The sequence below is a fragment of the Helianthus annuus genome, chromosome 3 (genome assembly GCF_002127325.2).
Source record: "Helianthus annuus cultivar XRQ/B chromosome 3, HanXRQr2.0-SUNRISE, whole genome shotgun sequence".
Lineage (NCBI taxonomy): Eukaryota > Viridiplantae > Streptophyta > Magnoliopsida > Asterales > Asteraceae > Helianthus > Helianthus annuus.
Window position 1 is genome coordinate 9,378,815 of NC_035435.2, and position 23,573 is coordinate 9,402,387.

Here is a 23,573-nt window from a genome sequence, read left to right on the forward strand (position 1 = left end):
ACAAGAGCCATATCGAAATCCTTCACTAGTGTCGAAATGAGTTTCAACACAGACGATTTAAAAGTTATTTTGAATAATAATAAGAAGAAGAATAATAATAATAATAATAATAATAATAATAATAATAATAATAATAATAATAATAATAATAATAATAATAATAATAATAATAATAATAATAATAATAATAATAAGAAGAAGAATAATAATAATAATAATAATAATAATAATAATAATAATAATAATAATAATAATAATAATAATAATAATAATAATAATAATAATAATATTACAAAGAGTTGCAAAACACGAAAACTGAATTTAAAGGAGATTGAAAAATTACTTTTAGATAATCAGAGCAATATACAAAAATCTACTACATTACATCTGTTGATCCATACCAACACCAAGAATCAACTGTGCAAGATGAGTCAGATATGGTTCTGCCTGAGCCCTGCTGCTCAATATTGGCCTTAAACTCTGAAGCTCACTAGTAAATTCCCTTTCAAATTTCCTGCAAATTACTCTACTCAATTACATCTCACACACACAGAAAGATAAGAATAAGAGTAAACTTCCATTTTGCTCCCTGTGGTTTGGTCATTTTAACGGTTTTGCCCCAATCCTTTAAAAATAGCCATTTTACTCCTTGATCTATGAAGCTTATCTCTATTTCACTCCCCGCCCCTAACGTCATTCAATTCAACTGTTAAACCCTGGTCACATGCCCCTCACATGAGGGGCTTTTTAGTCTTTTCCCATCCCAGATCTGAACCAGGATTTAACAGTTGAATTGGATGGCGTTAGAGGCGAGGAGTGAAATAGAGATAAGCTTCATAGATCAGGGAGTAAAATATCAGGGAGTAAAATGACTATTTTTAAAGGATTGGGGTAAAACCATTAAAACGAACAAACCACAGGGAGCAAAACAGAAGTTTACTCTAAGAATAAATATTAGAGTGAATTGCAAGAATTGTCCTTTATCTTTACACCCGTTTTCTGGCGGTGTCCTTTGTGTTTAAAATTGACGAGTTTTGTACTTTATGTTTTAAAATCCATCACGTTATAAAACTCGTCAATTTTAAACACAAAAAGATAAAGGAGAAAACTTGCAATTCACTCTAACTATTAAATAGAGTTAACAACATAAATAGTCCCTATTGTCAGCGGACACAAAAGTCAATTGGCGGTTACTCGTCGGCAGCAATTCTTGGTGAGAACTGGTCACTGATGAAGAGAACAGTACGACCAGCGGCTCTTGGGTTTTTATAATTTTGTTCAAGCAGAAGTTAGCGATAGACCCAAAATGATAACATGTCTCAAACATGCATGCAACTTTTTTAAAGTAGACCGCAAAGATGTTCAAACGACATGACTATTTATGTAATTAACTCTGATAAATAAATAAAGAGTAAATTACAAAAATCGTCCTTTATGTATGTCACTTATTGCAAACTGTGTCCTTTGTCTTAAATAATTACAGAAAACGTACTCGATGTTTGCAAACCCTTGCAAGTTATGTCCTTTAGCCCTAACTCAGTTAATTTTTTTGGGTTAAATCTGACCAAATGGACCCCACATGAGGGTATTTTGGTCATTTTACTCTCATGTGGGGTCCATTTGATCAAATTTAACCACAAAAATACCCTCATGTGGGGTCCATTTTGTCAGATTTAACCACAAAAATTAACTGAGTTAGTGCTAAAGAACATAACTTGCAAGTGTTTGCAAACATCGAGTACGTTTTCTGTAATTATTGAAGACAAAGGACACAGTTTGCAATAAGTGACATACATAAAGGACGATTTTTGTAATTTACTCATAAATAAAAGGTTAAAATAGTGAGGAGGATGCTTACAGGACACATTGAATGACTGATGATTCCTGGGTGGGTGAATTAGGCTTCTTAGAAGGCTTCCTAAGCTTCAATAAAACCTTGCAACTTTCATACGAGGGATTGTCGGTGTCTTCTGGAACTTCAATGGAGTTCATCAGCCACTGAGTCGCCGCGGCATATTGTAGGCATACAAGTTTCAGTTTCTCTAGCTTCTGCACATTCATCCCAAGTAACTTGTATTAAAATCATCCTTTTCGAGTGATCCCTCTAGTTCCATTTGTTTTTTTTTTTTTTTTTTTTGAGATTCATATGTTTATATTTCGGAAAGAGTAAATTGCTAAAATCGTCCCTGACGTTTATTCACATTTGCTAGATCCATCCAAAAAAGGTTTTTTTCTCATAGGAACCACTGAGGTTTCAAAAAAGTTGCTAAATCCATCCATAATGACTAACACTCTAACAAAACTAGCTTGATTGAGGGGTAATTTAGTCATTGTCTTAATATATTTAATTTACCTTTTTTTAACAATTATATCTTGAGCTTAAAACTTCATAAATAAAGTAAAATAACAACCAAATACAAGTGACAATCAAGAAGCAGAATACTTGCTTGGAAATGAAGATGAAAACGTTCAAGACCTGTTTGTTTGACAATTACGGCACCACGCGATCCAGATAGTCTCGACTAGGTTGGGCCGTGCCGAGCCACCGCTGAGGAGAGAGGTGGTTGAGTACATGCTAGACGTTTCTTCGCACTTATGGAATGTACGAAGAAGCAAAGCGAACTTTTTTCGAATAGTAAATGTGGCTAGTGGTTTCGTAGGGTTGATCAAATGGTTCGACTCGATATGCCACTGGACCAACCCGCTCACGACGCTTCTAATCCACGTACTTCTCGTGATACTATCGCCGAAACTAATCCTACCTACAGCTTTCCTATACTTATTTGTGATCGGGATATGGCGGTACCGACGGAAACCGAGGTACCCTCCTCACATGGACATCTGATTATCACACGCGGATGCAGTGAACTTCGACGAGTTAGACGGGAGTTCGACACGTTTCCAACTTCTAAAGAGCCACGTGTGGTCCGAATGCGATATGATCGGTTAAGAAGTATTAGTGGTAGGATCCAGAACGTGGCGGGTGACTTGGCGAATCAAGGCGAGAGGTTCCACTCGTTGTTGAGTTGGCGTGACCCAAGAGCGTCCGCATTGTTTGTGACATTTTGTTTGGTCACTGCGATCGTGTTGTATGTGATACCGTTTCAAGTGGTCGCACTTCTTTTCGTGTTTTATGTGTTTAGACATCCGCGGTTTCGAACCAAACTGCCTTCGATACCTGCAACTCTGCAAGTTTCTTTCGAAGGCTCCCATCTGGTGCAGATAGCATGTTGTATTTCACTATTTCCTTTATTAGTGTTATTGATTTGGAATGAGAAACATGATAAGTCAAGTTGTAATATTTGTTAATCTAATCTGATGTGTAGAAATTAAATTATTTCAAATTCTTCTTTTTGGTTTTGAAAAAACTTAAGTTGCTCGACTCTCCTGATGACAATAATTGTTCAAATATTCGGATCCCATTAGTTCAAAAAAGCTTTTGCATTTTCAATTAAATAATCAGCTTGAGGACAAAACGGGGAAAAAAAGTTAACCAAATACAAGTGACAATCAAGAAGTGAGGGGGCAAGATATAACTGTTAAAAAAAAGGGTAAATTAAATATATTAAGACAATGACTAAATTACCCCTCTATCAAGTTAGTTTTGTTAGAGTGTTAGTTATTTTGGATGGATTTAGCAACATTTTTGAAACCTCAGTGGTTCCTATGAGAAAAAAATCTTTTTTGGATGGATCTAGCAAATGTGAATAAACGTCAGGGACGATTTTAGCAATTTACTCTTTCGGAAAATAGAGCTCAATACAAATAAGAAATAATGCCAACCTTGAGGAGGATCGGTGAAAGAAGTGAGCATTCCTTGAGACACTTCTCCATGAAAAAGTCATGATATTGGATTACCTATTTTCATACAAAAATATGGTTAGACTAAGAAGATGATTTAAGATTTTAAGTAATAATAAATTTAACTGAAGAGGAAAGAATTGAGAAAAATATAAAAGTAAATATATACATTTCATAGAAGATGTCAAAAGTAAAAAAGAGGAATCAACGCGTACCTCATCTATGCTCTTTGCATTCTCGAGTTTATTATGCATAACATGCCAATTTGGTTCAAGAACCTAAAAGGAAGATACAAAACTGCTACTCAATCATAAAGATAATAACCACGATAATGTCCGAGAAATTCTTAAATAAAAAAAAAATAATAACAAGAACAAAATGGGTTGAAAAGGGTAGTTTTTTGTACAGGCCAGTTCGGGTTGATTCAAAACAGTTTTTGCCCAAAAGCATTAACTTCTTAAGAAATATTATAATTCTTAAAATAAAATGAAATAGGATATTTTCAGCATTAAAAATACACTTAAGGCAACATTTAGCCCATTTTCCATTTTTAGCTACCCATCAAATATAAGACTAACCCAAATTGACCCCTTATTTAAGGGTGTAGAGAGTGGTTAAACAATTTGGAGTGGCAAACCAAAAAACGACCAATCAGAGCGCGCCATGTCAATCGGTCAAAAGTGTTTAAACTTTGGTGAAAAGTGTTGGCAATGGTTTAGACATTTGGTGAAGTGGTAAACTTTAAAAAAAAAAAAAGGAAAAGGTGTGATTGGTTGAGAGATGGCATGGACCCCACCCACACACCCCCTCTCTCTCTCCTTCCTCCCCTCACCGAATCGTCAAGCCACCACCGATTTGGTAAACTTTGAGTGGCAAACTAGTGTTGGCGGTGGTGTTTACCGAGTGGTAAACTAGTTTGCCACTCCTTGCCGATCACCACACCGTATACCCAAAGTTTCAAAATGTGAAAGATCATAGACAAAAAGTTTTTTTTACCTCAAATGTTAGATAATGTAGAAGACTATTTATAAACTTAAGCATATTACGGCACAATATTGAAGATAAAAGTTTTTTTTTACCTCAAATGTTAGATAATGTAGAAGACTATTTATAAACTTAAGCATGTTACGGCACAATATTGAAGATGTAGAGATTGCGGTTCCATGCCTATCACGTGCGCGTGCTCCCTACAACAGTAAAAAGTATAGTTTACGATATAAATCATTAAATTCTTTGAATAATAATTGATGGTAATTACATACTTGATGTACTTCCCATGCTGCACAAAGTTGCCGATGCACGTGTTTGCAGTGAAACAAAAACCGAAAGATCAACTGGTATTTTGTCAAAGCTTTTCTTGATATCACAAGTGATAATGGCCATTTAACCTGAAACAGAAGAAAGAGTTAATTACTGTTTTCGTCCCTGTGGTTTGTCAAAAATCACTATTTCAGTCCATTAGTTTAAAAATTGCGATTTCAATCCCTGTGGTTTCACTTTTGTAACCATTTCAGTCCCTGTGGTTTCACTTTCGTAACCATTTCAATCCATTTATTCTGTTAAGTACAGGGACTGAAATGGTTACGAGGTGGACTGAAATGGTTACGCAAGTGAAACCACAGGGACTGAAATCGCAATTTTTAAACTAATGGACTGAAATAGTGATTTTTTGACAAACCACAGGGACGAAAACAGTAATTAACTCCAGAAGAAAATTGCCCGTTAACCTGTAAATATGATAAACGCAGAGAGAGAAAGAAAGAAAAGATGATATTTACCTTATAATTAACAGAAAAGGTTTCAACACCGGTAACACTCAAGGGCTCTTCGGTCTCTGCCACTGTCTCACCTGTTTGTAGATCTTTGAGGGTGCTCAATCTCTTTAGTAAAGAACATGAGTCCTGAAACCAAAATGACATAATGCCTAATTAACAATAATATTTACGGCAATTGTTAGGGACTGTCTAATAATGTTACCAACAACAGAACATGTGACGTCTTCATGCAAAGGATCAGCTGCGGCAGCTGTTGAACGCAGTGCAATGTCTAAGAGAGACTGAAAATCAAACCCAAGTATCAGCTTAATCAGTCCGAGTGTATTATATTTCTGAATGTTATTCATATACAAAAACACCACCATATACAAGTTTACATGAAACATGTAGTATGAACATGATGATAAGATCTAAGATTCACCATTAAAAGTGGATAATAAATAACAACCGTTATAGTATTACTATAAGTAGGGCTGCAAACGAACACGAACAAGACCTTGTTCGTGTTCGTTTGTTAAGAAATATATGTGTTCGCGAACTGTTCACGAACACTTATCGAACTAGATTTTATGTTCGTGTTCGTTTGTTAAGAAAATGAATTTGTTCGCGTTCGTTTGTGTTTGTTTGTTAATTTTAGACAACGGACAAAAACGAACATTGACGAACACAAATAGAAACAGACGAACACAAATAATCGTTCATAAACAGAATATATAATACACTAACACTTATTAAATATATAATTTGTCGGAATTTTGAAGTATTTAAATAAATACAAAAATTAAAAACACTAATGAACTATCGAACACAAACGAACACGTTACCGAACGTTCACGAACATAAACGAACGAACACGACATCTGTTCATGTTTGTTCATTTAACTAAACGAACGAAATTTCTTGTTCATGTTCGTTTGTTTAATAAACGAACGAACACAAACAAACTTCCCGCCGAACGGTTTACAAACTGTTCGCCGAACATTTGGTTCGTTTACTGCCCTAACTATAAGACAAGGTAAGTGGATGCAGACCTGAAGCTTCTCAACAGAGATCTCATTTGGTGTTTTAGCAAGTTCATCACGGGCAATATCCATAAAGTGAACCAAAAAATCACCCTGCAAGTCAAATCGACCATCAACTAGTTAATCATAGCCGAAACAAGACTAAATATCAAACCAACTATCAAAGGGGGGTTTAGTTGCTAAGCACATACCTGATCGAGAAGAAGGTAATGCTTTATAGAACGTAGCTTTCCATTGAGATCATACTATCAACAATACAAATATAATTGATCAGCAAAGTGAGTAAACAAATAACAGCCAATCACTTTCAGTAAGTGCAACGAAACAAGTACTAGAAGATACAGCAGTAAGATAAAATAACCGCACACCTTATCCTTCATGAGATTTAGTAATTCCCCACTAGCAAAATCGTAGGCAGATTTGATGCATTCAAGATAGTGATCATTGGACCCAAAGCTGGTCAATTTTGAATTTTCCAATGCAGGGACCTATAGTGACAAGCTAGTATAAGATTCGTAGAGTCATAGTAGTTAATAGCGGCTATAGCGACCGCTATAGCGCGCTATGTAGCAAAGCGACCAAGGTTATATGGGTCGTAGCGACGAATAGCGAAGTTAGCGACAGTTATTTTTTTTTTAGTTTTTCTCTCGTCTGGGCCATTTTTAATACAAAAAAAAACTGCATACTCTGGTTAGAAAAACAGAAGGTTATAAGGTGCAAAAACTGGCCCACGCGGGCCCTGGGGTTTTCGGAGCTGCATTCGTGTCCGCAGGAATATATACAAGGGTATTTTGCTACTAACTATTAGTTTTTGTTAAATATACATGTAAAATAGCATATATACAAGGGTATTTTGATGTAATATACATATAAAAATTTTCAAAAATCTTTTTCTAGTGTAATCACTATTTATAAAATAGCCGCCGCTGTTTGTCGCTATTCGCTACGTAGCCTATAGGTGCCTTGTCGCTATTTGTCGCTATTCGCTATCGACAACTATGCGTAGAGTACACTCTAGGAATTCTTTTTTATTTCAGCCGCTTAAACAATTTTATATAAAACATAACCTGAACAGTGTGGCCGCATTCTCTCATGACATTTAAATATTTCCCTGTTGTTAAAATGGTTTCAGCCGAATTTGCAAGGAACGAAGGGATATCATCTTTTAGACTGTATCTTTGCCTCCAATACATAGCATCATAATCTTGGGTAAGAGACTCCTATAAAAACCAGTGTCAGAAACACAACCTAATACGTTTATATATATATATTTTTTTTGTAGGGGATGGATCATGAGAAAACTAGTTTAAATGAGAAAATCAAAAAACTAACTAAAAAAGCCTAAAAAACATACCAAATTTTTTTTTACAAATTTTTATAAAAAAAATCGCTAGTTTTTATGCATGGAAAAAAATTTCAAAAAAAAAAATAAAAAAAAAATTGTTGTATTACACATGTGCACTATTACGGATATAGTGCACATGTGTAGTACACATAATGCACATGTAGTACAACAAATTTTTTTTTTTTTTTGAAATTTTTTTTTTATATATATAAAATAGCGATTTTTTATAAAAAATTGTAAAAAAAAATTGGTATGTTTTTTAGCTTTTTTTTAGGCTTTTTTAGTTAGTTTTCTAGTTTTCTCATTTAGCTGTAGTTTTCTCATGATCCTCTCCCTTTTTTTGTATTAGTAGACAAAATCGTACCTTTTGAAGAGATTTGTTCTCAGCAATGAAGAACTCGTCATGTAGATCATCAATAACTCCTTCATACACCCACCTGCGCATGTTATATTTTACTTTTTAGAGTATGAGAAATTTAGATGTTCAAATTGATTATCTGTGTACCCGTTTATATAGGAAATTACACAGAAAAGAAAAAGAATGTATTGGAGGTTATAACCTTTCTAGTATGCCAAGATAAGCCGAATTTGCAGAGTCTATCATCTTCTCCAGCAATGACCTCACCAAGTAGTTACCAGCCATTAACTTGGCCTGTATACAGATTTAAGAAGATAAAGAAATAATTTGAACAGGTGAAAAAAAAAAGTTAAAAAGTTGAGAATTTTACCTGACTTTGTAGAAGGTTAAGGACTGCTGAACCAACAAAATTATACGCCGAAGCCTTCTTTATAACTATTGACAATGCTTGCATTGATCCCATCATTGGCTAAAAACATAAAAAAAAATAGAACTATAAAATATATATAATGAAAATGAAAATGAAAAGGAAAAAGAGTATAACTTGCACGATTCGATTATACTTTAATGACAGGTCCGCCATATCTTCAGGAATAATGGACAACTAATACTTCGGATAGAACAGAAGATTGGAGCCTTTACATCACATGCCCATGAATGGTGAAACAAAGAGATTGTTGGTCATTTGTGGTTAGTTTGGATGAACTTGTATGCAGTTACAGCTTAGAGATACGAGTAATTGTGGAGTACACGGGATTCATCAAGAGTCATTCAGTTCTATCTGACTGACTGAGTATCAAGTGGAAAATACACAAGAAAATGTGTAGTAAATTTAACGGAAAAGTACCTGACAATAGAACCATAAACCTTGTATTGAGAGTCTTCCTAATCGAAATTGATGTTCAAGCTGCGCCACCATAGCCTGGTAGTCCTGAGAAAAATAGGAACTATAATGTCTGAATATGCAGCTGGAAGCATGCACCACTATCACGGGGAAGCGTAGAAAATTTCAATTGAAATTTAAAAAACATGGAAAAACATACACAACTACTAAAGCAACCATCTTATCCCAAAGAGTAAATTACAAAAATCGTCCTTTATGTATGTCACTTATTGCAAATTGTGTCCTTTGTCTTCAATAATTACAGAAAACGTACTCGATGTTTGCAAACCCTTGCAAGTTATGTCCTTTAACCCTAACTCAGTTAATTTTTTGTGGTTAAATCTGACCAAATGAACCCCACATGATCGTATTTTGGTCATTTTACTCTCATGTGAGGTCCATTTGTTCAGATTTAACCACAAAAATACCCTCATGTGGGGTCCATTTGGTCATATTTAACCACAAAATTTAACTGAGTTAGGGCTAAAGGATATAACTTGCTAGGGTTTGCAAACGTCGAGTACGTTTTTTTGTAATTATTGAAGACAAAGGACACAGTTTGCAATAAGTGACATACATAAAGGACGATTTTTGTAATTTACTCAATCCCAAATTTATCAGGGTGGACTAGAACTAAAGCATGTAGAAAAAGATATTGATGGCAGATTTATTTTGAAAGAAATCTTCAGTTGTATTTCTTGAGTTGAGTCTGACCTTCATTAAATAGGTGAAAGTTCAAGCCCGTTGGCGGGTTCTCCACACACACATATATTCGAACTTAACATTAAATACATATCCACTAATAACATTGAAAGGATATGGAACAAAAAGGCATAATTCCAAAACAGTGATAAAGAGTTAAAATAACTTCAAATAAAAAGCAAGTAAATAACAAAGAGGTGATTTACAATGAAAAGTTCCAGATAGAAGTTTCATTGATTGTTTAATAGTGGACAAACTAACACATTTTGTACAATTTCGTCGTTCAAATTGATTATCATCATCATCATAACAACAACAACAACAATAGGGCTGTAAACGAACCGAACGTTCAGCGAATAGTTCGTGAACCGTTCGGCGGGAAGTTCGTTTATGTTCGTTCGCTTAGCTTAACGAACGAACACGAACAAAAAAATTCGTTCGGTTAGCTTAGCGAACGAACACGAACATAGGTCTCTCTCGTTCGTTCGACTGCATTCGTAAACGTTCGGTAATATGTTCGGTTACATTCGTCCGTGTTCGTTTGATTATATTAAAAAATAATAAATAATAAACCTTTTATCTAAACATATTGAAAACTTGAAACCCTATTTTTTCTAAGTTAGCTAAAATTTGGACATGCTAAGACATTTTTGGGGATAATTACGTCTAAGTTAGTTAAAGTTGATTCATCGTTTGGTGGTGTATTAGACTTCTTGTGTTTTGATTTATGATTTGATGGTTGTATTTAACTACTTATATCCAATGTTTAAGGATAATAATATTTTTATTTTTTTATTTTCAAGTTAAATGTTCGTTTGCGTTCTTTTTTATTTGCTTGAGTTCGTTTGTGTTCGCTTGCGTTCGTTTGTGTTTGAGACCAGTGTTCACGAACTGTTATTGAACAACTGAATTTCCTTAACGAACGAACATGAACATAAACTTATGTTCGGTATGCGTTCGTGAACAGTTTGCGAACATGTTAATTTCCTTAACGAACGAACACGAACATGACTTTGTTTGTGTTCGTTCGGTTCGTTTACAGCCCTAAACAACAACAACAACAACAACAATAATAATAATAGTAGTAGTAATAATAATAATAATAATAATAATAATAATAATAATAATAATGTAAGAGAGATTCAAACAGTTTTTAAAATCAACTACATTATGGTGTCAATGAAGTGAACAAAGCGAAATAAAAAAAAAAAAAAAAAAAAAGAGAAACTTTACTGGCAAGATTAGCATTGAATATTAAACTTACTAGGAGGAGGGCCCTAAGTGCAGCAGCAAAGGCATGATTAACCAATCCAGACTTAAACTGGGATCTTGACTCAACAAACTGATTGATGAGCAAATAGCTCTTGCACAAAGGGAATATCCGCTTTGCTGATTCCTGCATTTGTTTCCCTTATTTTATTTTTCAGCCATGAACATGCATACATTCGTAATATACATAATAATGTGTGTGTTTGGTAGTAGCATAGGAAATGACTACATATGTGAACATTCTTGCCTGGAGTGCTAAATCCATAGATCCGTCAACATGGAAGCTAAAAGCGTCTTCACCCCCTCCAGATTTTTTGATAGAAATATATCGCCCATCAATACCAGTTAAAGCAGACAGAAGATCGTCAATTACAATCATTTCCTGTATCAAAACCATTAGTCCATTACATTAAGAACTGCACATCACCCAGCTATTGTAGTTCACCGTATGGCCCAGTGATTCACATACCTGACCCAGGATGTTTGGGTGTGTGTTTCAAAGGAAACTATATGATATTAAATAATATGTTGTAACAAGACGTGTTGTAGGTATTAGTGTTTGGACGTGCTTATGCCGTCTGAAAGTTATCAAAATCAAATAACTAGTTATTTATGTGCTTCGTGAATTTTAATTAGAGTAAACTTCCATTTTGCTCCCTGTGGTTTGGTCACTTTAACGGTTTTGCCCCAAACCTTTAAATATAGCCATTTTACTCCCTGATGTTTTGGTTTTGTTGCCAGTTTGCTCCCTGCGGGGAGGAAAATGGAAAAACAAACAATTTGGATGGAGTTAGAGACGGGGAGCAAACTAGCAAAAAAACCGAAACATCACGGAGTAAAATGGCTATTTTTAAAGGTTTGGAGCAAAACCGTTAAAGTGACCAAACCACAGGGAGCAAAACGGAAGTTTACTCTTTTAATTATTTACGAAATTAATGGATAAGATGACGAAAAAAGGACATTTGTATATATTGTCGGTTTTTAAACTGAAAATACAATACTTTATTTCCTATATGTTATATAATAATGTTTAAATTTTTTAATTAACTACTATTTGTTAGTACTTAGTAGTGTCTTTTTAAATGTGACATCTATAGTTGCAACAACTAACTTTTTCTAATTGAATCATGAACAATGGTAAAACTTGCTGAAGATAACAGATATAAGATAAAAAGTAGGGGCAAATAAGTAATTGTAGTATTGCCTTCAATTATCTTTTTTTTTTTTTTTGCCACTGGTATGAAGCTTAATTATCCATAACTAACTATGTGAGCATCTTAAATAACTACATAATGATAACTACTTTATCGAAAAACAAAAGCTAGCTATTTCGACTTCAAGCCAACCGACGTCCAAACTCTCTCAGTGTCGTCTAATAGTTAGCACCATGGTTGTAAAAATCCCAACTAGTCTCCGATTAGTCGCTGATTAATCATTAATCGGAGGTTCACCGATTAATGGCTGATTAATCGCTAGGCGGTCAATTGCGGTCCTATTCTGGCCAAATTTTGGCCTGACGCCGGCCAAATTTCGACTAAACCTTATAAATTCCTTCCAAATACTTAAAAAATGGGTCAATGAGGGGTTAAAACATGTATATTTTAAAAAACTACATATAAATATGTGTGTGTATATAGTATAACTAAAAATTATATATAAAAATCTCAATCCGATTAATTCCGATTAGTCCCTATTAATCCCGGTTAATCGCTAGTCGGTGCCCCACCGCCCAACTAGCGCCTAGCGATTCTTACAACACTGGTTAGCACCAACATCATAAAAACCAATTCCCAGTTTTTCGATGTCTGACTCAGTTCCATGTCTTTAAGGAATCTAATAAAACTAAAGGGCTTGTAGCCTATCGGTATCGAGGTTCTAGTCCTAAGGTGGACCATTGGTCTAGATTTAGGAGTAGGTTTAGAGGGTGTTTGAGTTAGTTGTTCTATAAAAAAAAGAAACATATTTCATCAATTCATCTATAGAAGCTTCATGGATCAGTAAAAAGCTCCTTTGTGCTAGGTCATCTTTATGTATGTACCAAATTCGGTGTATTACTCCAAGAAAATGGTTTATACCAAACTTGGTTCATCTCCCATAGTCCAGGGTACGCATCCAGCATATATCCCATACACTGCAATTATAGAATCTTTCCGTCTGAACATAGTTATTGCTTATTAGATAACACATTATCATAGTTGTTAATGGCGAATAGAATAGCGATAAGGTACCTATATATATGCTACATAGCGAATAACGATAAATAGCGGGTGGCTATTTTATAAATAGTGATACACTAGAAAAAAAAATTAAAAATTTATCTGTATATTATATGAATACCCTGGTATATATGCTATTTTACATATATATTTAACAAAAACCTAAAATCCAGCTATTTTATAGCTATATTTAACTGATGTTTATATTAAAAAAGAAACAAAAATAAAATAAACAAATTATCACTATCTATCGCTACAACCCTAACGCCCCGCTTGCGGTATGCGCATATAATGTATATATGTGTGGGCGCTCGGGGGGCAAAAGTGAAAGTGCACTAATTTTAACGTTATTTAACTAATTTCGTGAAAATGATGTTAAAAGAGGGGGATGGTTAATCATGCATCATGTGGTGGTGTTGATAGCCGAAAGACAAGGGAGTACATGCACTAATTGGCCTTTGTCTTAATTGCCGAGTGTTATGTGCCTTATGTCCAAGGTTTGGTGCAAAACTACCATCGAGCCGGGGGTCTCACTGGAAGCAGCCTCTCTACTCCTACAGGATAGAAGTAAGGTTGTCTACATCTTACCCTTCTCAAACCCTACCTTAGCCTTGCTATTGGTGGGATTTACTGAGTATGATGATGATGATGATGTATCGCTACAACCCTAATAGCGAGCCTAACTCGAGTGCTTAAAAGAAGTACACTTGTCTAGGTTCAGGTTTAAGGTTATAATGTGCATAGTTTTCTATAGCGAGCGTAGCGATCGCTATAGCACGCTACCTAGCGTTTAGGCTAGCTATTAGGGTTGTAGCGATAGACAGCAATAATTTTAAATAATAATAACCTCCAATCATTGTCATCACAATAATCACCAAGCACTACTAATTTCTCATCACATCATCTATTGTACAACTTGTGAAGGTGATTAGATGCATGAGATATTTGATGATTGGTTACAACAAGAGTTGAATCATTTTCTAGTTGCTAATTTTCTTGACTTTTGTGCTAAAATGCTATTTGCTTTGTTGTGTATACATACACGGGTCAAGTTATTCTACAAAGGCTTCTAATTGTAAGAAGTGTAAGAAGGATTTATAGAGTGACAAGTGTCCAATAACCTAAAACTAAACCCACTACATCACCACCTAAACACCCACCACCACCCAAAAACCTAACCCCCCCCCCCACACACCCCCAACCCCCCCCCCCAAAAAAAAAAAAAAAACCTAAAAAAAACCTAACCCCCACCCCCCAAAAACCTAAAAAAACCTAACCCCCCCCCCCCCAAAAAAAAAAAAAAAGCCTAAAAAAAAAACTAAACACCCACCCCCACCCAAAACCTATAAATCCTTCTTACACTTCTTACAATTAGGATCCTTTGTATTTGATCCTAATCCATACATACACATATTGACAACAGCATATGAGATGATCTCTTGAATTACAAGGAAGAAGAAGAAATATTATTTTGCAGGTGTATGGCAAGGTAATGGGGACTATCCTAACCAATTACAACCTTAACAAGAGTGATAGATACCTGCAGTGAAGCATTGTAGCAACCAATAGGCTTCTCAGATTCCAAACTGTGCAAGCAAAAGGTAAGAAGTTAAGAGGAGGAGAATAAGCCATTTCCTAAAAAGAAAATGCAACATTATGCATAAAGTATTATACCAAACATCCAGTGAATTTCCCTTAGCCTCAGCTAGCACAGATGTGGATTTTTCTTCCTGGTGGAAATTGCCGGTGAGGAAAGGTCTATCGAGGTTCCATTGAGGAGTACAAGGACATCGAGAGGATACTGCTGCTGCATCCATCATGCAATAACCCTAACAAAAGTTTCCCAAACATCACTTAAGACTGACTGTGTCCTTCAGTTAGGGTTTTAAATTCACACATCACACACATTACACATACACACATACATGCATACATACATACCTGCTGTCGTAAGTAGATCGGAACAGAGCGAGATTCAGTGAATGCTATTGAGAGACAATAATTGTGTAGTGTTTTACCATATCTTCCATCTATTTCTATTTCGTTAGACGAAAAGGAGGGAATTGGGATCTACATTGATTGGTATGTTTCAAAATTTTAATATATTTCTAATTTCACGCAAAAACTCAAATCAAATTAGACCTGGCAAACGGGTTAGGTCGGGTCGGATTGGGTCATGGGTCAAAACGGGTTCGGATCGAAACGGGTTCGGGTCAAAACGGGTCAATTAAAAAAAGGGTTGCTTTGGTTCGGGTCGAAACGGGTTAGGGTCAAAACGGGTTCAGGTCGGATTGGGTCATGGGTCAAAACGGGTTCGGGTCAAAACGGGTCAATTAAAAAAGGGTTGCTTTGGTTCGGGTCGAAACGGGTTAGGGTCAAAACGGGTTCGGGTCGGAATGGGTTTCGGTTCGGGTCGGGTCGGGTTGGTGAACATAGGAGGGTGACACAAAGCTCAAAAACAGTTAAGAAAACCCAACGTCTAGAATGCCAAAGTGAGCTACAAAGTAGCAGCAGCAGACATAGCATAGCTATTGTGAGTATAAATGCGATAAGAGCATCAAAAACATAACAAAGATATCAGAATTTAACAATACATGACTGACATATGTTGGTGCATATTTGTGACAACAGCTTAGATTTGGTCTTTGGATATCTTGTAATTAGTTTAACGATAAACAGTTAGCGGGTTTAGCTTTGTAATAGTTAGTTGTAATGTTTGGGCTAACTAAACCCATTTGGGTCAAGGGGAAACGAATTGGGCTTTGCCCATGTAGGAAACCCTAGTCCAAATAGTAAACCTTGTGTTATATAAACAAGGTTAGGCTTTAGGGTTTAGGTTGATCAGTTAATCAGTCATTTAGCCAAAACAGTACTTGTGAGAGAGAATTCGTGAGAGCCTTTACAGCTTGGACGAATTTGTGAGAGAGGATTAGGGTTTTGATTGATTGTAATACTTTGGTTTGATAATCAATAGAAAACCCGGATTGAAAGTGATTTGCTGTTTTCTGATTCTACACATTTCTGCTATATTCTGATCAAGAGGATTCCGCACTCTTGATTGGAAAGACAATTCTGTGAAGATCCATAAGACTCAAGGGGACCTACAATTGGTATCAGAGCGTTAGGCTCTTGATTGCTCGGTTCAGAATTGTGCTTGGCAGAAGGATTTTCGAAATTGGTGAAACCTGAAAATTAGGGTTTTAAAATTTTCGAAAATTTTTTAGGTGTTTGATTCTGATTTTCGAATTTTTGTTGGCTGTTTTGATATTCTGGTTTGTTTGATTGCTGTTTTGCAGGTTTTAGGGTTTGCAGGACTGTTTTTGATTGATTGTTTGAAGGATTTTGGCTGGAAACACTTGAAGATTCGAAAACTGTTCTTCGTGTTCTTCGCGTTCTTCGTTCAGTTTCTTGTTGATCTTCGAAAATCACTGATAATTTGCTTGTTTTGATTTTGCAGAAAGTTGTTAGGAGAATCAGAAAATCATCAAGTATTTTGATCAGATTGAGTTTCCAAAGTTACCGGGCGAATTTGACTGTTTTTGGCGAATTTGATTAATTTTGCTGACTGACCAGCGAAATTAACACCTGGCGAATTTGGGACTAAATAACTCGGTCATCGGCGAACTTAAATCCAAAGGCGACTTTGGTAATCGTGTTAGTTTCCACAGCGAAATTATCACGGTTTCAGCGATTTTACCAGTCGTTATAATAGCGAACTGGTTAACCGGCGAAATTAATCTGAGCAAAATTGATCAGCGAACTTGCCAGCAAATTTAACATATCAGCGAAATTGACCAGCAAAATTAAAGTCGTTGTCCAGCGAATTTAACTGTTGACTAGCGAATTTAGCTAAAACCAGCGAAATTAGTAGAGATTTTAAAGGGTGGATTTTCAGTTGGCAAGCGTCGGAAATTTTTGAGTGTTTTGCAAATAGAAATTGATCCGTAGCTAGTTTGACAGAACCGTTTGCACCGTTGAACTCGTGTGATTTTTAGGACAAAAAAAAAAGTCTGGAAAATCCCGAATTCGGTTTTTGACATTATATATCATTGGATTCGTCTTTTCGAGACGATTCTAACGGTGTAATTTGGTAACCACTGTTTTCGGACGACTTTTGTACGGTTTTCTCAGTCTGTTAACGTTAAAATGTCAAACATGTCTACTTTGAACGAGCTGTTGAAGATGGAGCATGAGGTTGGTACTACCAACAAACCACCTAAGATGATGAAGGTGGAAAACTATCTGACATGGAAGGATCGTTTTCAGTCCTTCATTGAATATCAGGATACGCGCATGTGGATATGCATCGAAGATGGTTACGTGAATCCTACACACGACTTTGAGGGCAGACCACGTCGAACAGAATATGTGAACATGCAAGATAATGATAAAAAGATGTATGAGGCTGAAAAGAGAGCCTTGGCTGCAATCAAAATGTCGTTACCTGATAGCATCAAACATACCTTCAAAAAGTACACTAACTCAAAGGATATGTGGGATGCTTTGGAGAAAAGATACGCTGGTAATGCTGATGTCAAGAAGAACAAGATTGATCTACTGAAGAAGCAGTTTGCTGTTTTCAAGTACATGAAGCATGAGTCACTTGAAGACGTCATCACTCGTTACTACCATCTGATGTCAGAAATGGACAATTATGAGATCGATTGCTATTCTGACGTAGAGAAGAATGACAAGCTGCTAGATGCTTTGCCTACTAAGTGGGATATCTACACTTTAATAATCAAGGGTGAAGCAGATTATGAAACAAAAGAGCTTGAAGAGGTTGTAGGAAAGTTGAGAGCTTATGAGCTCAGCATGAAGAAGAAAGATACTGGATATGATCAGGTTCAAGATCCGGCAGTGTACAATGGGCTTACATCTTCTTCATCTCACAACGCTTCTAGCGACTCTGCTACTGCATTTTTATCATGTGAGAATGAGCAGGTTATGGTGAATCAGGATGGTGATGTGTGTTTTGTTGCTGCTTCAGGAGGATCATCAGGAGTTAAGAAATCGTCAGCTTCTAAGCAGAGTACTAGTGCTAAGTCAATGCCAATGAGTGTGAAGTCTGCTGAAGAGCATCTGGCTCTACTTGCTTCGTTTGTTGCTTCCTATGAAAACTATATTCAGGGAAAGATTTCTGATCCTGCTACTTTAGATGAAGACTATGATCAGATTGACCCTGATGATCTTGAAGAGATGGATTTGCAATGGCAAATGGCCATGATTTCTAGGCGTGTGAAGAGGTTTATGAATAGAACTGGGAGGAAGTTTGTTGGGAGGTCTGTTGGTTTCGACAAGGCCAAAGTGAGGTGCTTTAACTGTCAAAGTTATGGGCATTTTCCTAGGGAGTGTCAGAAACAAAAGCAAGAAAACTCGAGTCAGAGTTCAAACAACAGGAATGCATCAAGCAACTCTAGCTCAAAGGCGTTGATCTCTAATGCAAGAGAGGGTTCATACGATTGGAGCATTCACTTAGAAAATGATGGGAATGTCACTCAAGCATTCATGGCAGAGATTACTCCAGTCGATGATGGTGAAGCTAAAGTAGATGATGCTGAAGTGAAAGAGGATGCTGAGGTGAAGGTAGAGAATAGAGCTGACGAAAAGAAAGTTGATCAGACAACAGGTGCTGAAGATGAAAAACAAAAGTCAGAATACGAAAGAGAAGCTGAGGAAAAGGATGCTAAGTATAAACAATTGGAAGCTCAGCTTGCTGCTCTAATGGCCAACCTTGACAAACAAACAGGAGAGGTAAAATCTAATTCTGTGTGTTTAAAATGTCGTGAACTACAGGGTGAGGTTGACAGGTTGTCTGCACAAAACAAAAGTTTGGTAAGCGAGATGTCTAACATTAAAGAATCAAACTTTTTTGCTAAAAGAAATGAAACGTCATACTTGAAGAAAATAAAAGGTTATGAAAGTGAAATTGAAGCCGTAACCTGCAAATTAAATGAAAAACTTCAAGTCATAGACTTAGCTCATGACATGATGGCTGAGAAAACAAAAGAGATTTCTGATAAAAACAAAGAGTTGTCAGATGCTCAACTCAGAATTGTTGAACTTGAAAAGAAATTGGGTCAAGTCAGGGATTCTACTTTTGTTATGAAACATATGATGGGTGGGTTAAAGAAGAGTAATGACTAGACTAGTGTGGGATTCCAAGGCTATAATGAAGTCCCACCTCCTCTTAGTCATGATTATTCATTCCTACCTGATGAAGATGAGCTAACAAAGTTTATGCCAACAGCACCAAGTAGTTCCACAGCAAGTCGAGGAGATGAGTCTGAGAGAGATGAGGCCAAGAAGGATAATAACAGCAAACCTGTTTTGAAAACAAAAACTTCACATCCTAGGAATAAAAACTCAACTTCTGTTAAAAAGATTAGTTTTGTTCAAGGAAGTGACATGAAAAACGAAACAGCTGTTATTGAAAATGAATCGAACATAGAGTTTGCTAAAAATAAAAACAAAGAAACTTCAGAAATTAAGCAAACTGAACCAAATCCTTCTATGGCATCATCATTAAAGCCTGAATCTAGTTCAAAGGCTTCAGATAAGAAGTCTTCGAAAAGGATGTCATGCTTCAAATGTCACACCAAAGGACATGTAGCTAGCTGCTGTCCTAACAAAAAGAATGAAGCACAAGTGAATGAGAGGAAGAGAGAGAAGTCACCAGAGAAGAATGGTGATAAGCAGGAGAGAGAGTCCAACTCTCCAAAGCAATCTGCTCCTAAGCAACCAGAGAAAGTTGCTGTTGGTGTGGATAAGGCTGAAAAAGGAACTCTACAAGTTCCTCGTTTTCAAAGAAATCAACCTAGATTTCAGCCTAGATCTCCACCAGGCAGATTTGAGAGACCTAGAAGCAGTTCACCAAGAATGAACAACCCAAATACAAATAATTTCAGAAGTCAAGGTCAATATCAAAATCGATACCAAAATAATGGTGGTCGAAATTTTTATAACAATGGCTTTAGAAATTATAATAATAATGCTTCTTGGAATCAAAATCAAAATTTTCAAAGGTCAAATAGTCCAAACACATATAGGAACCCTCAGGACCAAAGACCTAGTGGAAATCAAAATCAAATTCCAACTGGTCTGAGATCCAAGACTCCAGTTAGGAGTAATGGATATTGGATGGATGTTCCGGTGGTTGGTGAATTTGGACGACCCAAGACCATTAAGGCTTGGGTCCCCCAATCTAACTAATTTCTTGGTGTGTGTGCAGGAGCTGCTAAGGAGGATTATCAACTTGTGGTATGTTGATAGTGGTTGCTCTAGGCACATGACGGGGGATGCGAGGTTGTTGACTGAATTTGAAGAATATGATGGAGGACAAGTAAATTTTGCGGGTGCAAAAGGTGGTAAAATTACAGGCCGAGGAAAGGTGACCAATGGGAAGATCACACTGGACAAAGTGAACTATGTTGAGCAGCTTAAACACAATCTTATGAGCGTGTCTCAAGTCTGCGACAAGGGTCACTCGGTCCATTTTACCAAAAATGAAGCATTAGTGTTGAAACCAGGTTTGGAGATTCCGGACGATTGGATAGTGATGCGAGCGCCAAGGAGAAATGACACTTATGTCATGGACATGGGTGCTAAGGATCCAACTGCTGTGGTGGCGTGTTTGCTATCAAAAGCATCTGAAGCTGAATCGATGTTGTGGCACAGACGCATGGCCCATTTTCACTATCGCAAAATGAACTATCTTGTTAAAAATGAGCTAGTGAAAGGGGTTCCATTGCGGAGGTTTCAAGTGGAAGACAAATGTCTTCCATGTCAAAAGGGAAAACAACATAAGAAACCTCATAAATCAAAAACAGTAAATTCCATAGATGCCCCTTACGAATTACTTCACATGGATTTATTCGGTCCAGTGAACGTGAGGAGCATAGGTGGAAAGTACTATTGTTTAGTTGTCACTGATGATTACTCACGTTATTCATGGGTTTTCTTTTTAGGTACAAAAGATGAGACAGCAGAGATGTTGATAGATCTTTTTACAAAATTGGAAAACGTCCATGATGCAAAGATCAAGAGGATAAGGAGTGATAATGGCACAGAGTTCAAGAATCGTATTCTGGACCTCTATTGTCTTCGCAAAGGAATTGAACATCAATATTCTGCTCCTTATACGCCTCAACAGAATGGAGTTGCTGAGAGGAAAAACAGGACGTTGATTGAAGCCGCTAGGACGATGCTTTCAGATTCTAAGCTACCAGTTCTTTTCTGGGGAGAAGCTGTGAATACAGCTTGCTATGTCCTAAACAAAGTTTTGACTGTTAAACGTTTTAACAAAACTTGTCATGAATTAATGTTTAACAAGAAACCAAACTTAGAAGGCTTTGAACCATTTGGATTACCCTGCACCATTGTGCGAAATAAAGATAAACAAAAATTCGGTGAGGTGGCTGACGAGGGCTACTTTCTAGGTTACGTACCTGGCGCACCGAATAAAAGGGTGTTTAATCTAAAAACTGGTAAAATTGAGGTTGTGTTTAATGTTGAAATTACTTCATACAAACCTCAACAGTCAACGAATGGACCAGCTATATTATATGATTATGAAAGTGTTTTTAAATCATTTAATATTCCTGAGTTTTCCAATGCAGATGAGTCTCAGCTGATTCAAATAGTGATTGGTGATGATGAAGGCGAGTTCATGCCTAGATCGAATGTTGATATGACAGATGCTCCGGAACCTTCCCAAGATGCTGCTGATACTGATTCAAGTGACGATGAACCAGAACCCAATCAGGGGGAGGATTTCATTAATCCGTTTGCGGATCAGCATATTCAGGGGGAGGTTGGATCAAACCTTGGTGACAATTTGGAAGTCGATGCGGTTGCTACTACACGAGCAAATAGGGATCATCCAGTTGACATGATACTTGGAGATCCTACTGCAGGTGTTCAGACGAGAAGAAGCATAGCAGCGAATACTGGTTTATTTGTGTCGATTGAGAAGACTGGGATTGTGAACGAATGCTTGTATAGTTGCTTTATTTCCCAAGAGGAGCCGAAGAACATTCATATGGCTCTTAAAGACAATTCATGGGTTGAAGCTATGCAAGAGGAATTGGCCCAGTTTGCTAAGTTGAAAGAGGTATAGTCACGCGAAACAAGGCTCGATTGGTGGTCAAAGGTTTCAATCAGCAAGAAGGGATAGATTACAATGAGGTGTTTGCACCAGTGGCAAGGTTGGAGGCAATTCGTTTGTTTCTGGCTTTCGCAACTTTCAAGGGCTTCAAAGTTTACCAACTAGACGTGAAGAGTGTGTTTCTTTACGGGAAAGTCCAAGAAGTGGTGTATGTCTCACAACCAGATGGGTTCGTTGATCCAGATTATCCAGATCGAGTGTACAAACTTGATAAGGCTTTGTATGGGTTACATCAAGCTCCCAGGGCGTGGTACGAGACACTGTCTACACATCTGATAAAGAATGGTTTTGAAAGAGGTCAGATTGACAGTACACTGTTCATCAAGAGGAAGAAGGAAGATTTTCTGCTGGTACAGGTGTACGTGGATGACATCATCTTTGGGTCATCTGATGAAAGCATGTGTAAAGAGTTCGAGCAGGTGATGAAGAGCAAGTTCGAAATGAGTGCTATGGGTGAGCTGTCTTACTTTCTGGGATTACAAGTTGAACAGAAGGCGGATGGGATGTTTATTCATCAAACAAAGTATGTGTATGACATTTTGAGTCGGTTCAAAATGAATGATTGCACTACTTCCAACACACCCATATGTGAAAATCACAATCTTGGCCCAGATCATGAAAGTACTGAAGACGTTGATCCTACTCAATACAGGGCAATGATTGGTTCTCTAATGTACTTGACTGCTTCAAGACCCGACATCATGTTTGCCGTATGCTTGTGTGCCAGATATCAGGCGAATCCTAAAGAGTCACACATGAAAGCAGTGAAGCGGATTCTTCGTTACTTGAAGGGGAAACCTAAACTTGGGTTATGGTATCCAGCTGATAGTGATTTGACGTTTGTTGCTTACACTGACTCAGACTTTGGAGGATGCAAGTCGAACAGAAAGTCTACAACAGGTGGTTGTCAGTTCTTAGGAGGCAGGATCGTGTCTTGGCAATGCAAGAAGCAATCCTGTGTGTCTACCTCTACGTGTGAAGCTGAATATATTGCTGCTGGAAGCTGCTGCTCTCAGGTTCTCTGGATTCAACAGCA

At 36.8% G+C, this 23,573-nt stretch overlaps 1 protein-coding gene across 3 annotated transcripts; it reads right to left on the reverse strand.

Annotated features, from left to right (window-relative positions):
- Window positions 1–302: 302 nt before the first annotated feature.
- Window positions 303–15,521, reverse strand: LOC110928607 (gamma-tubulin complex component 2). 3 transcript variants are annotated; one of them, XM_022171628.2, is made up of 22 exons: window positions 15,313–15,521; window positions 15,046–15,200; window positions 14,912–14,957; window positions 11,403–11,537; window positions 11,151–11,282; window positions 9,149–9,232; window positions 8,672–8,770; window positions 8,504–8,595; window positions 8,308–8,380; window positions 7,666–7,818; window positions 6,967–7,086; window positions 6,790–6,843; window positions 6,608–6,691; window positions 5,779–5,857; window positions 5,580–5,725; window positions 5,064–5,189; window positions 4,910–4,988; window positions 4,798–4,826; window positions 4,017–4,079; window positions 3,784–3,858; window positions 1,859–2,049; window positions 317–514 (listed from the first exon to the last, which is right to left on the reverse strand). In XM_022171628.2, exons 2-22 carry the CDS (start codon window positions 15,189–15,191, stop codon window positions 382–384), a joined length of 2,139 nt encoding a protein of 712 aa, XP_022027320.1. In that variant the 5' UTR covers window positions 15,192–15,200; window positions 15,313–15,521; the 3' UTR covers window positions 317–381. The 3 variants fall into 3 exon arrangements, with proteins under 3 accessions (XP_022027321.1, XP_022027322.1, XP_022027320.1); XM_022171629.2 differs by lacking the exon at window positions 4,798–4,826 and having other exon boundaries at window positions 303–514; window positions 4,881–4,988; window positions 15,313–15,520; XM_022171630.2 differs by lacking the exon at window positions 4,798–4,826 and having other exon boundaries at window positions 303–514; window positions 4,881–4,988; window positions 5,580–5,702; window positions 5,783–5,857; window positions 15,313–15,519.
- Between the last annotated feature and the right edge of the window lie 8,052 nt (window positions 15,522–23,573).

Bases quoted from the DNA above. Each gene is read 5' to 3' on its own strand.
- LOC110928607 (XM_022171629.2), bottom strand. From the start codon at position 15,191: ATGATGGATGCAGCAGCAGTATCCTCTCGATGTCCTTGTACTCCTCAA. The intron at 3,859-4,016 runs GTACGCGTTGAT...GTATGAAAATAG, and splicing joins ATGCAAAGAGCATAGATGAG to GTAATCCAATATCATGACTT. The intron at 2,050-3,783 runs GTTGGCATTATT...ATGAATGTGCAG, and splicing joins TTTCACCGATCCTCCTCAAG to AAGCTAGAGAAACTGAAACT.